This window comes from Callorhinus ursinus, unplaced genomic scaffold, assembly GCF_003265705.2.
Source record: "Callorhinus ursinus isolate GAN/ISIS: 27379988/994484 unplaced genomic scaffold, GSC_fseal_2.0 scaffold34, whole genome shotgun sequence".
Classification (NCBI taxonomy): Eukaryota; Metazoa; Chordata; class Mammalia; order Carnivora; family Otariidae; genus Callorhinus; species Callorhinus ursinus.
Window position 1 is genome coordinate 11,046,180 of NW_027397096.1, and position 12,035 is coordinate 11,058,214.

The 12,035-nt window shown below is 41.2% G+C and overlaps 1 protein-coding gene across 1 annotated transcript in view; it reads right to left on the reverse strand.

The window, feature by feature from the left end:
* Positions 1-9,719, reverse strand: part of APPBP2 (amyloid beta precursor protein binding protein 2) — a 59,623-nt gene extending 49,904 nt beyond the window's left edge. The window contains exon 1 of the mRNA XM_025851279.2: positions 9,292-9,719. Coding sequence (XP_025707064.1) covers positions 9,292-9,429 — 138 coding nt within the window. The 5' untranslated portion in view covers positions 9,430-9,719. The remainder of the gene's footprint in view (positions 1-9,291) is intronic.
* Between the last annotated feature and the right edge of the window lie 2,316 nt (positions 9,720-12,035).

Consider the following 12,035-nt stretch of genomic DNA (forward strand, 5'->3'; position numbering starts at 1 on the left):
TGGTGATGGGTATTAAAGAGGGCACGTTCTGCGTGGAGCACTGGGTGTTATACGCAAATAATGAATCATGGAACACTACATCAAAAACTAATGATGTAACGTATGGTGATTAACATAACATAATAAAAAAAACAAGCGGTATGAGTGATTTCAATTTTAAACCTTGGATGTTATATTTTTAAAACCTTTTTACTGAAATATAGAGAGAGCGTACAACTCATATTTAAAATGTAACACTCAATAAATTTTCACAAAGTGAACACACACATAACCAACATCCAGATCAGGAAACAGAGTATTGTAAGAATTTCAGACACCTCCCTTTGTGCCCCGGTGTAATCACTATCCTCCAAGGGTAACCTCTCCTGACTTCCAACACTTTTGATTAATTTTGCTTGTTTTTGTACATTTTTTAAAAAAGATTTATTTGAGGGTGCCTGGGTGGCTCAGATGGTTAAGCGTCTGCCTTCGGCTCAGGTCATGATCCCGGGGTCCTGGGATCGAGTCCCGCATCGGGCTCCCTGCTCCTTGGGAGCCTGCTTCTCCCTCTGCTTCTCTCTCTCTCTCTCTCTCTCTCTCTCTCCCTCTCTCTCTCTCTTCCTCTGTCTCTCATGAATAAATAAATAAAATCTTTAAAAAAAAAAAAAGATTTATTTGAGAGAAAGAGCACGCACGCACGGAGTGGCGGGGGGATAGAGGGAGATGGAGAGAAGCAATCTCAAGCAGACTCCCTGCTGAGCATGGAGCCTAACTCCATGACCTGAGCTGGAATCAAGAGTCAGATGCTTAACGAACTGAGCCACCCAGGCATCCCGTGTTTTTGTATATTGCATAAATGGAATCATATACAATATACCCAGAGTTTTCCAAATTGCACCAAGGGCGCCTGGGGAAAGTCAAGGAACTTTAAATTTGAGAAAAATGATACTCAACATCTGTATTACACCATAACAACTACTAGATTGCTATACTCTTTTCAGTGATGTCTAATCTTTGTTAATAAGCTGCATTTTCAGTGGTTGCTGTAATAATAAGTATCGTATAAAAGTCAACATGGAACAGGGATACCTGGGTGGCTCAGTCGGTTAAGTGTCTGACTTCAGCTCAGGTCACGATCTCAGGGTCCTAGGATCAAGCCCCACGTCAGGTTCTGCACCCAGTGGGGAGTCTGCTTGTCCCTCTGCTCTTCCTCCCACCCCCATACTCTCTCTCTCAAATAAATAAATAAAATCTTTAAAAAAAAAATTCAGGGCGCCTGGGTGGCTCAGTCGTTAAGCGTCTGCCTTCGGCTCAGGTCATGATCCCAGGGTCCTGGGATCGAGTCCCACATCGGGCTCCCTGCTCTGCGGGAAGCCTGCTTCTCCCTCTCCCACTCCCCCTGCTTGTGTTCCTGCTGTCGCTGTCTCTCTCTCTGTCAAATAAATAAATAAAATCTTTAAAAAAATAAATAAATAAAAAATAAAAATAAAAAAAAAATTCATCATGGAACAGACAAGGAGGGTGGTGGGTGTCCAACCGGATTCCAAGATTTGAGAAGTTGTACAGTGCTGAACATACACATCCCAATAATAAGTGTGTTATGTGGTGCCTGGGTGGCTCAGTTGGTTAAGCATCTGCCTTCAGCTAGGCAGGTCATGATCCAGGAGTCCTAGGATAAAGCCCCATGTCTGGCTCCCTGCTCAGCAGAGTCTGCTTCTCCCTCTCCCTCTGCCCCTCCCTACCGTTCATGCTCTCAATCTCTAATAAATAAAATCTTAAAAAATATAACTGTGTTTAACAATAAAGTAAAAATACTATTTTTTCTTTCAATTTCTGGGCATTATTTTTTAATGGCTCTTAAGTTGTTAGGACACAAGTATTATTAGGTTATCTGTATCTACTACTTAAAAAATAGAACCGTTAGGTATTTCTTTTGGCCTAGGAGTGCCATGAACCAACTGCTGGGAAGGGAGAAAGTCTGGGAGCCTCTGGTGTATATTCCTGTCACTGGCTTCTTATACTCAGTATCAGTTGTGAGATTCATTCATATTGTGTCTAATGGTTGCAGTTCACTCATTTTCTTTTTTTCTTTCTTAAGTAGGCACCAAGCCCAACCTGGGGCTTGAACTCACAACCCTGAGATCAAGAGTCACACGCTCTACTGACTGAGCCAGCCAGGTGACCCCATTCATTTTCATGGCATAATATTCCACTACATGACTATTCCACAATTTATTAATTAATTCTATTGATGGACATTTAGACAGTTTATATTTTTTGGCTTTTATGAATAGTGTTGCTATGAACATTCTTTTTGTGTGTGTGAATTTTTAAACTTTTAATTCCAGTTTAGTTTATATAGTGTATTAGTTTCAGATGTACAAAACAGTGATTCAACATTTCTATACATTACTTAGTGCTCATCACAATGTGTATTCCTGATTCCCTTCACCTATTTTAACCACCCCCACACCCATCTCCCATCTGGTAACCTTCAGTTTGTTTTTTTAAGATTTATTTATTTGAGAGAGAGAGAGAACCCATGCTTGGTGGGGGTGGGGGGAGAAGCAGAGGGAGAGAAACTTCAGACTCCCCAGTCAGTGCGGAGACTGACATGGGGCTGGATCTCACAACCCTGAGATCATGACCTGAGTCAAAATCAAGAGTCAGGACACTTGAGCACCTGGGTGGCTCAGTTGGTTAAGCGACTGCCTTCGGCTCGGGTCATGATCCCGGGGTCCTGGGACTGAGCCCCACATTGGGCTCCCTGCTCCACAGGAAGCCTGCTTCTCCCTCTTCCACTACCCCTGCTTGTGTTCCCTCTCTCACTCTCTCTGTCCATTAAATAAATAAAACCTTCAAAAAAAAAAGTCAGGATACTTAACCAATTGAGCCACCCAGGCCCCGCAGTTTGCTTTCTATATTTAAGTCTTTTTTCCTTTGTTTTGAAAGATTTTTTTAAAAAGATTTTAAGGATATATGTATTTATTTATTTATTTGAGAGAGAAAGAGAGAAGGTGGGGGAGGAGAGGGACAAGCACAAGAACCCCAACACAGGGCTGATCCAGGACCCTGAGATCATGACCTGAGCCAAAATCAAGAGTCAAGACGCTTAAACAACTGAGCTACCCAGGAACCCCCATTTTGAACATTCTTAAGTGTACATTTCTTGAAGTGGAATTACTGTGTTACAGGGTATGTATATGCTCAGTTTTAGTAGACAATGCTAGTTTTCCAAAATAGTACATCAATTTACACTCCCACTAACAATGTATGAGTTCTGATTCCTCCATGTCCTTACTAACATTTTTTTTTCAGTCATTCTGAGGAATGCACAGTAAGACAGCAATTTCCCTGATGACAAAATGAGGTTGAGTCCCTTTTCAAAAGTTTGATCAGGGGCGCGTGGGTGGCTCAGTCGTTGAGCATTTGCCTTCGGCTCAGGTCATGATCCCAGGGTCCTGGGATCGAGCCCCACATCGGGCTCCCTGCTCCGCGGGAAGCCTGCTTCTCCCTCTCCCACTCCCCCTGCTTGTGTTCCTGCTCTCCCTGTCTGTCAAATAAATAAATAAAATCTTTAAAAAAAAAAAAGTTTGATCAGCCCTTTGAATATATTCTTTTTAGAGTCAAGTTCTTTCCCCATTTTAAAAAAAAATGGGTTATTTTTCATTTCCTTAGTATTAGTTCTTTAGATGGAGGATGAGTCCTTGATTTAGACATATGTCCTGCAAGTATCTTCTCCCACTTCTCCCAGTCTGTACTTGGCTTTTCACTTTCTTAATGGTATATTTTCATGAACATATGTTCTTAATCTTAATATAGTCCAATTTATCAAATTATCTTTATATTTAGGCCATTTTCTATACTATTAAATAAACCTTTGCTGACACAGTGAAAACTTTTTTCCTAAAAAACTGCTTTTCACATTAGGTCAGCAAGCCATCCACAAATGATTACCGTGTATGGTGTAAGGTAAGGTCATATACTTTTCCCCCAAATGGATACCTAATTGACCAATACCATTAATTTGACTTTCCTTTCCTCCTGTACCACAGTGTCACTTGTATCATAAGTCAGGTGATGGTTTATGTATCAGTCTGTTTCTGGAATGTTTTGTTCCACTGGTCTATTTGTCTATCCATGTGCCAATACCATATTATTTTAATTGCTATGGCTTGATATTTGATAGTGTGAGTTCTCCAGATTTTCTTTCTTCTTCCTCATGATTGCCTTGGCTTGATTCTGCATTTCAGTTGAGCATCTTTTGATGTTTATTGGCCATTCATATCTTCCCCTTCTATGAGCTGTCTGTTCAGGTCTTCTGGAAATGAGTTGGTTATTCTTTACATACTGATTAGTATTAGATCTTTCTGTATTAGAAAATATACCCCTTACCTGTCAAATATTGTCATTTCCATAGTCTTTAAAAAATGCTTACAATTTTCCCCCTATTTTTTTTATGTACTTAAAAGTATCAATTTCTTTTTTTCCTTCCAGGTTCTGGTTTCATGCTTAGAAAAGCCTTCCCCGTGCCAAGATAGCATTACAATGTTGGCCACTGTAATAGAGAACTTTGCCTATTACTTATTTTTATAATGTTTGACATTTTTTAAATTTGTAAAGTACCTTAATTTTTTAAAGATTTTATTTATTTGAGAGAGAGAGAGCGAGAACGTGCGTGCATGCAAGCAGGGGAAGGGGCGGAAGGAGAAGCAGACTCCGCACTGAGCAGGGAGCCTGATGCAAGACTCAGTCCCGGGACTCCGGGATCATGACTTGAGCTGAAGGCAACCTCTTAGCCGACTGAGCCACCCAGGTGCCCTTGATAATTTGTTTAAAGAAGAAATTTCAGTCATTTCCCACTCCAAGACACTGACCCAATAATTTATTGATACTTTTTTAAAGAGTTTATTTATTCATTTATTTGTTTGTTTAATGGGGGGAGGGTGGAGAGGAGCAGTGGGAGAAGGACAAGCAGACTCTGTGAGCTGAGCTTGGAACTCCACACAGGGCTCGATCTCATGACCTGAACTGAAATCAAGAGTCAGACGCTTAACCGACTAAGCCACCCAGGCACCCCTATTCTGATACTTTTATGATTTCATTTGCCATATTTAAATCTTTTTTTTTCAAGATTTTATCCATTTATTTGAGAGAAAGAGCAAGTGGGGAGAGGGGCAGAGGAAAAGGGAGAGAGAGAATCTTAATCAGACTCCAAACAAAGCAGAGCCCAGTACAGGGCTTGATCCCACAATCCTGAGACCATGACCTGAGCCGAAACAAAGTCGAACACTTAAGAGACAGCCACCTAGGCACCCCAGCCATATTTAAATCTTTAATTCACCTGGAAGTCATTGTAATATATGGTGTGACGTAGAGATCCCCAAACAGCCAGTTGCCCAAGGTATTTTTAGATATTTCCCCCATTTAAAATATAGCATTGTCTCATAACTTTATCATTTAACAAATTCTTAAATATGCTTTGATTTCTATCTAGACTGCTTACTATGCTCTATAATCTCTCTGCTGTTCTTGTGCCAACGCTGCAATGTTTTAAAATAGGTACCTTTCTCATATACTTTACTATAACGCACATCTCTCCTAAGCACTGTACATCTTCAAAATTTTTTGACTCATTTATTTTCAATAATCAATTCCCCCAGATGAACTTCATATTTAATCACTTTCCTATACCAATAAAATTCTGAGTGCCTGATTCATATATCAGATAAATTCACAGCTTAAATCTAGATGAGCTGACATTATTTATAACATATTACCTTACCATCCAGAGAGATACACGGTATGGTGGGCTATTTACAGTCTTTTATGCCCCTCCCCCATAGTTTTAGTTCTCAATTTATTAATCCCAGGAACTCTTTATATGAAAACATTATTAACTCTTTGGCTGTAAATATATTGCAAGAATTTTTTTTTCAATTTGTTAACAAAAGATTATCAGAATATTAGTTGAGGCATTATATAGCTATACAACAGAAATATATGCAGAAAAGGAAAAAATTAACTCTAAAGTCAGGCATTAACTTGTATGGTTTTCAGCATAAGACTTACAATTATAATAAAAACCAAAATTGTTAAGGTTAAGACTGAAAATAATAAATAGAACATATTACGGAAACACTTCACCTAGCCAAAACTTAACTCTATGGCCAATTTTTTAAAAAAGATTTATTTATTTAAGAACCAGAGAGACAGTGCATGGGGGGGGGGGCAGAGGGAGAGGGAGAGAATCCCAACCAGACTCCCTCTGACCACAGAGCCCCACGCCCAGCTGGATCTCACCACCCTGAGATCCTGACCTGAGTCGAAATCAAGAGTTGGACCCTTAACCAACTGAGCCACCCAGGTGCTCCCCACCTGTCATTTTTTAAAACACATTTTTAGTGAACTTCCCTTCCCATAAACATCAGCAGCCATTTCCAACTTCAGTTTAGCCTTCCTACGTAGAAGCGACCACTCTTATCCCTTACTCTCAGCAGATGACCTTACCATTCACAACAACCATTCTTTGCAAACTTAACTATGCTGATATTTTATGTCCCCAACTCCTTCCATCTGATCTTAGAGAAACAAGTATTCTTTCCCCAACTTCAATTCTTTCCCCAACCAATACCTTAACTTATGCACGGTAAAGGAAGAGGCAAGACTCATTAATTAATGCTCCCGTTTAGGGACTCTGCTTCATAATTCATCTCCCACCTCACTTGTACAATTAAACTCTCATTCCATTTTGGTTTCTGCCATTCAGCCAATAAATACATTCTAATGTCTTCCATTCTTTAAAAAAAAAAAATCCCTTTACATTTTACCCTCTCTATGTATCAACACCTCTCTTCTTTCCCTTCCTTAGGGAGCAGTCAGCATACCTACTTCACCTCCCATTCATTCCATAACCCCATCTCCTAAAGCTTTAGGAAGCTACTCACAAAAAAATTAACACAGTGACACTGGACTACAACATTTAAGAGGAATGGGGTTTTTTTGATTCCACAAATATTATAATTTTGTCTGTGACTATGCCTACTGATGGAACTTGGGACTGCTGAAGGAATCTGATTATGACTTTCTCCTTGGTTCGTAGAATTAGATAAGATATTAGATATTATTGGATAAAATTGGAATTAGATAAAATTGGAAACTTGTAAGCAGCCTCTTAAAATGTTCACAAATTGGGCAGGGGATGAGTATCTTATATTCATATGCATTAAAATGCTTAAAAGGTATTTATATTTTATGTACTGATACCATGTTTTAAAGTAAGAAAAGTTCCTTCTATTTCCATCAAAGATTCAAGTCCAGGAATTAGTTCTATAAATGTCTTTCATCAATTACCTCAAAATGCAAAATCTTCTCAAGCAAGAAAACAAGGAACACAGGAACCTAAATACTAAGTATTAGACCTTGACTGAATTACTTAACTTTATCACCTTTAACATAGGGTTATGCCTTACTCTATAGTTTAATCAAGACAACACGTGTAAAAGCACTTAACACAGTTCCAGGCACATGTTAAATACCTTCCTTCATTCACTTTAACACAATGCCACACTCTAAACAAAGAACTATTTAGAAATGTACCAAAAAGAAGCAATATTAAAACTTTGTGGAAAACAAAACAAAACTTCGTGAACTATGTGAAACAGAAAATGTGGCAAACGCACTATCTGTTCATACTAGTAATAATAATCTGCAAATGAAAAGCTTCAATTAGGACCAAAAGTGACTAGAAGATGGTCAAGTATACTCTGAGAGAATTCAAGCAGTAACTGTACTTTGCTTGAATTTCCAATTATTTCCTCTTAGGAGTATATAAAAGATTACATAAGATTTAATAGAATGGACAGAGTAAGCATACACACAAAGCTGTAGTTTCCCAGGCTGAGAAAGACAAATTTAAAGTCACCCTACCTTGGGAGGAATGAATCTTAAATATACAAAATTTCCTTAGATACATACAAAAGTAAATCAATTTATCAAAGGGACTTGGGATGAAGGGAGGTTTTCACTACCCCAGGGCCAAATAATAAAATGAATAATCAAAATAAATCTTCTCCAAATATTTATGGGGGGAAAAAAACATTTGAATTGTTAGAATTGGTGTAATGCAGCTGGATTTAGTAGAATGTAGCAAGTCAGCTGCTTTCTGAAAAAATATGCTGGGGTGGAGAAAGTGGGCAATCTTCCCAATAAAACAACTGCCATAAAACACCATATATATATAAGAACACACACATCTGTTAAATATCAGTTTACACTGTGTTCTAGACAAGTTACTAATCAAGAGGAAGTATTTAAGATCTAAAAAATAAATCATACTCCACTTCTGGTCACATTTTGCACGGGTGGCTACTGGAGAGTTATCCACGCAGATTCAAGGCAATGAGGACTGAATAATAAGTCCACTGTTCACATTCAAATGTGGGGGGGGGGGGAGGCTCCGAGTCCATAAAGTTCTCCTCCCTCTCCAAACACTGCAAAAAACCGTCCACATCTAAGATACTTACCCTTGAAACTCCTTGGAGAGTGACTTGGGAGACTTTTTGTTCAGATTTCTGAGGGGGAGCTATTTAGGAATGCTGCAAAATTGCAACTTCCAAATACATGAACATAATTTAAAGTTTTTTTTTTTCCTTTCAGGAAAGATTGCCCCCTTTCCTTTCAAATGGTTTATCACTACTCACATATTAACAAAATCCCCAATTCAACCCCAAGTATAAACAAAAACCAAAGCTTTAAAGAATATGCGAATAAAGCACACAACTATTTCCAGTAAATCCTCAATTCCCTCACGATTAGGATGAGGAAGGAGAAACGAAGAACACGAAGCAGAAAAAAATAGTTGGGAAGAGAGGCAGCAAGAGGAGAAAGTAGGAAGGGGGATAACAGCAGATCAAAAAGTTCAGCTAATGCTAACACTTAATCTGGGTAAGAAAGGGCAGAAAATATCCTGAAAGCAAAGGCTAGAAGTGGACTGAGTGGGACAGGGGCACAATAGAGGAAATCCACGCAAAAGGCCTACCCCTGGTGGGGGGACACAGTGTAGGAGGGAACACCAAAAAATCGGGAGAGACTCATTAGGAAGAGATACCAATCAAGGCCCAAGAGCTTGAAAGTCAGAGGATATGGAGACAGGGTATTCCTATACTGCAACCCGGAGACCGCACCAGATGTCTCGGGAGGCGATCCTGCTACGAGGGGTGAGGGGTTAACTGCGGGGGTTCGCAGACGTGGAAGGGGGTGCGGCCCCAGGGGTTGCGGCAGGGGAGCGGGGAGCAGGCCCACCGCCCGTACCTTGTAGTAAACATCGAACTGGATGTTCTCGGGCAAGGAGCGGATGTCTCGGCGGGAGCGGATGTAGTTGTCCACGACAGCGGAGATGGCGGTGTTATAGAGAGTCTCCGGGATCCACTCTAGTTCCACGGCCGCCATCTTCCTTCCCTCCTCCTCCGCCTCCTCCGCCTCCTCCTCCCGAAGGCCCCCGCCTCCCTCCGTAGCGAACTCCTCAGCGGCCCCGGAGGATTCGGACGGGCGGCGGCAGCCACGCGGGCGCAGGGCAGAAGCGCACGGCCGCCCTGGCTCCTCCCGGGCGAGCTGTAGGGTAGCAGCGGCGCACGCAGGCCCGGGTAAACAGCGGGGCACGGAGCCAGAGAAAGCCAAGCCCAGGCCTCACATTCCGTGTTTGAGAGAAACCCGGGTTCCGTCCCAGCGCGGAGCTCTGCAGGGGCGGGGCTGCGTGTGCGGCGTCATGACGTCAGCGCACGCCGACGCGCGGGAGGGAAGGAATGCGGCAGGCGGAAAACTTGGGAAGAAAAGAGCCGTGATTTTTTCCACAGAGAACGTACTTTCTCAGGGGCCCGGAGTTGGTGGATGGGGGTGGGCTTTTTACACTGGGACGACTAACCCTCTCCCGTGCCGAATTACGCGGGCGCGTCAGTCCCTTCAGCAAATCCTGCCTCGAGAGTTCTTAGGCATGGACCTTTTTGAGGCTCAGGTAAAAGTTTGGATCCTTTTCCTCACAAAAATGCACATTATCAGTACATTGAAAATCATGCATTCAGGAATCTCACATGGGTCTAGACAGTCTAACTTAGACTCCGGTCCCTAAGCCAAGTTAGGAACCTTCGGTCCGGGAGCTAAGGGTCATCATGGGTCATTGTATAACCATTTGCATTGTTTGAACTTTTTTTTTTTTAAAGATTTTATTTATTCATTTGCGAGAGAGACAGAGAGAGAACAAGCAGGGGGAGAGGCAGAGGGAGAAGCAGACTCCCTGCTGAGCAAGGAGCCCAATGTGGGACTCGATTCCAGGACCCTGGGATCATGACCTGAGCCGAAGGCAGACGCTTAACCATCTGAGCCACCCTGGCGCCCTGTTTGAACTTTTTTTTACCATATTTCTTTTTTCCAAAGAAAATTTACAAACAAAAACAAATAAATAAATAAAAGAACTCCTGTAGAAGAATTTGGTAGGAAGGTTAGCCTGATAATAGAATTACAAATAGTGGTGAGAAGAAAGGGGTTAATTGTTGGCTTGTGTCAGGACTTAATGGTAAGATGAAAATGAAGATTTCAATTTTCTCTCATAGTTCTAGTCCCAACCTCAGGGGATTATTGAGTAATTGAGAGTACTTGTTTCAGCTCCCTTCCTTAGTCAGGCTGAACATCTGCTATTTATGTAACTTAACTTTCCAAGTGGGCCATCTCAAGAACTTTGGGCAATATCTTTCCGCTCTAGGAATTTAACGAGGAAGTTACTGGCCATAATTGATGGCACTGTCTCATCACTGTCTCATAGTCACTCTGTAACAGTGTAAAACCCAAAGACGATAATATGTCCTGACGTTTAGAGCTAAAGGAATTGGAATTGGTTCTTCCAGTTCACGCTGGTATTTCTATGTTAAATGGATAAATAATTTGGTAAGAAAAGAAATACACTTAAGGGTGCCTGGGTGGCTCAGTCTGTTAAGCGTCTGCCTTAGATCTTTTGACGCTGTTTGGACCTCTTTCCACAAATATGTATAATTATCCTATCCATGGAAATACTGCATGGGACATACTTATACTAAAAAATTATTCATTGTTTATCTGAAATTCACATTTAACTGGGCATTGTGTTTTATCCAGCAACCCTACCTCAAGGGATCCATGAATACCCTGAAATTGAATGCATATGTTCTAGGACATTTTGGCTGAATCAGGACCTGGGCTCAGTTCCTATAAACAGGTTAAGCTGTGTCAGACACACTTATTAATTGCTATATGGACCTTAGATGCTGTTGGGCATCTTTGTCCATAGACGGGTCTCTATGGACAAAGGAGCCTTTTAATCCCTTCTTCAATGTTTTGAGATTGAAAGTTATTAAAATGTGTGTGATGGTCTGGGAGGCCCTGACCAAGGGCATACAGATTACCTGAAAGGGCAGGACTCCTGAGAATTAAATGTTGGAGAAGTCAGGGCCCTTGAGAATTTAATGTTGGAAGACTCGGGACCAATAGCTGGCATCAGTACAAAGGACTAAGCATCGAAGGGGAGCACTACTCCAGAACTAGAACCCGCCTGCAGGTTTGGGCCATCAAGAACTGGCTTACCAAAGAAACCAGTGGCAACTAGGCCATTTTTGTTGTACACTACCATCAACTGAGGGAAGAAAGGTTCTCCATTGAGCTCTAGGAAATTAATGAGTCCCAACAGAACTGGGATTTGAACTCAGTAATTATATAAACACTGTGTTTCAATATTTTGTACAATAGCATAGCATCTGACTTTTCAGTGGTCCGGGTCAGATCATAAAGGGGCTTATAGGTGATGCTAATGGCCTTGAACTTTGTCTTAGAGATGATGGGGAATCCTTGGAGGATTGTAAACAGGGAAGTAAAAGGATCAGATTTGTGTGTCAGAAAAAAGACAGCAATCATATGATGGAAGAGCCAGAAGAAGGTCTAGAATCATGCACTCTTAGCTATAGGAAGGAAGAATACAGCAGAGGCCTGCTAAACTGTCATGACCACCTATACATTTTGATGGACAGAGGTTC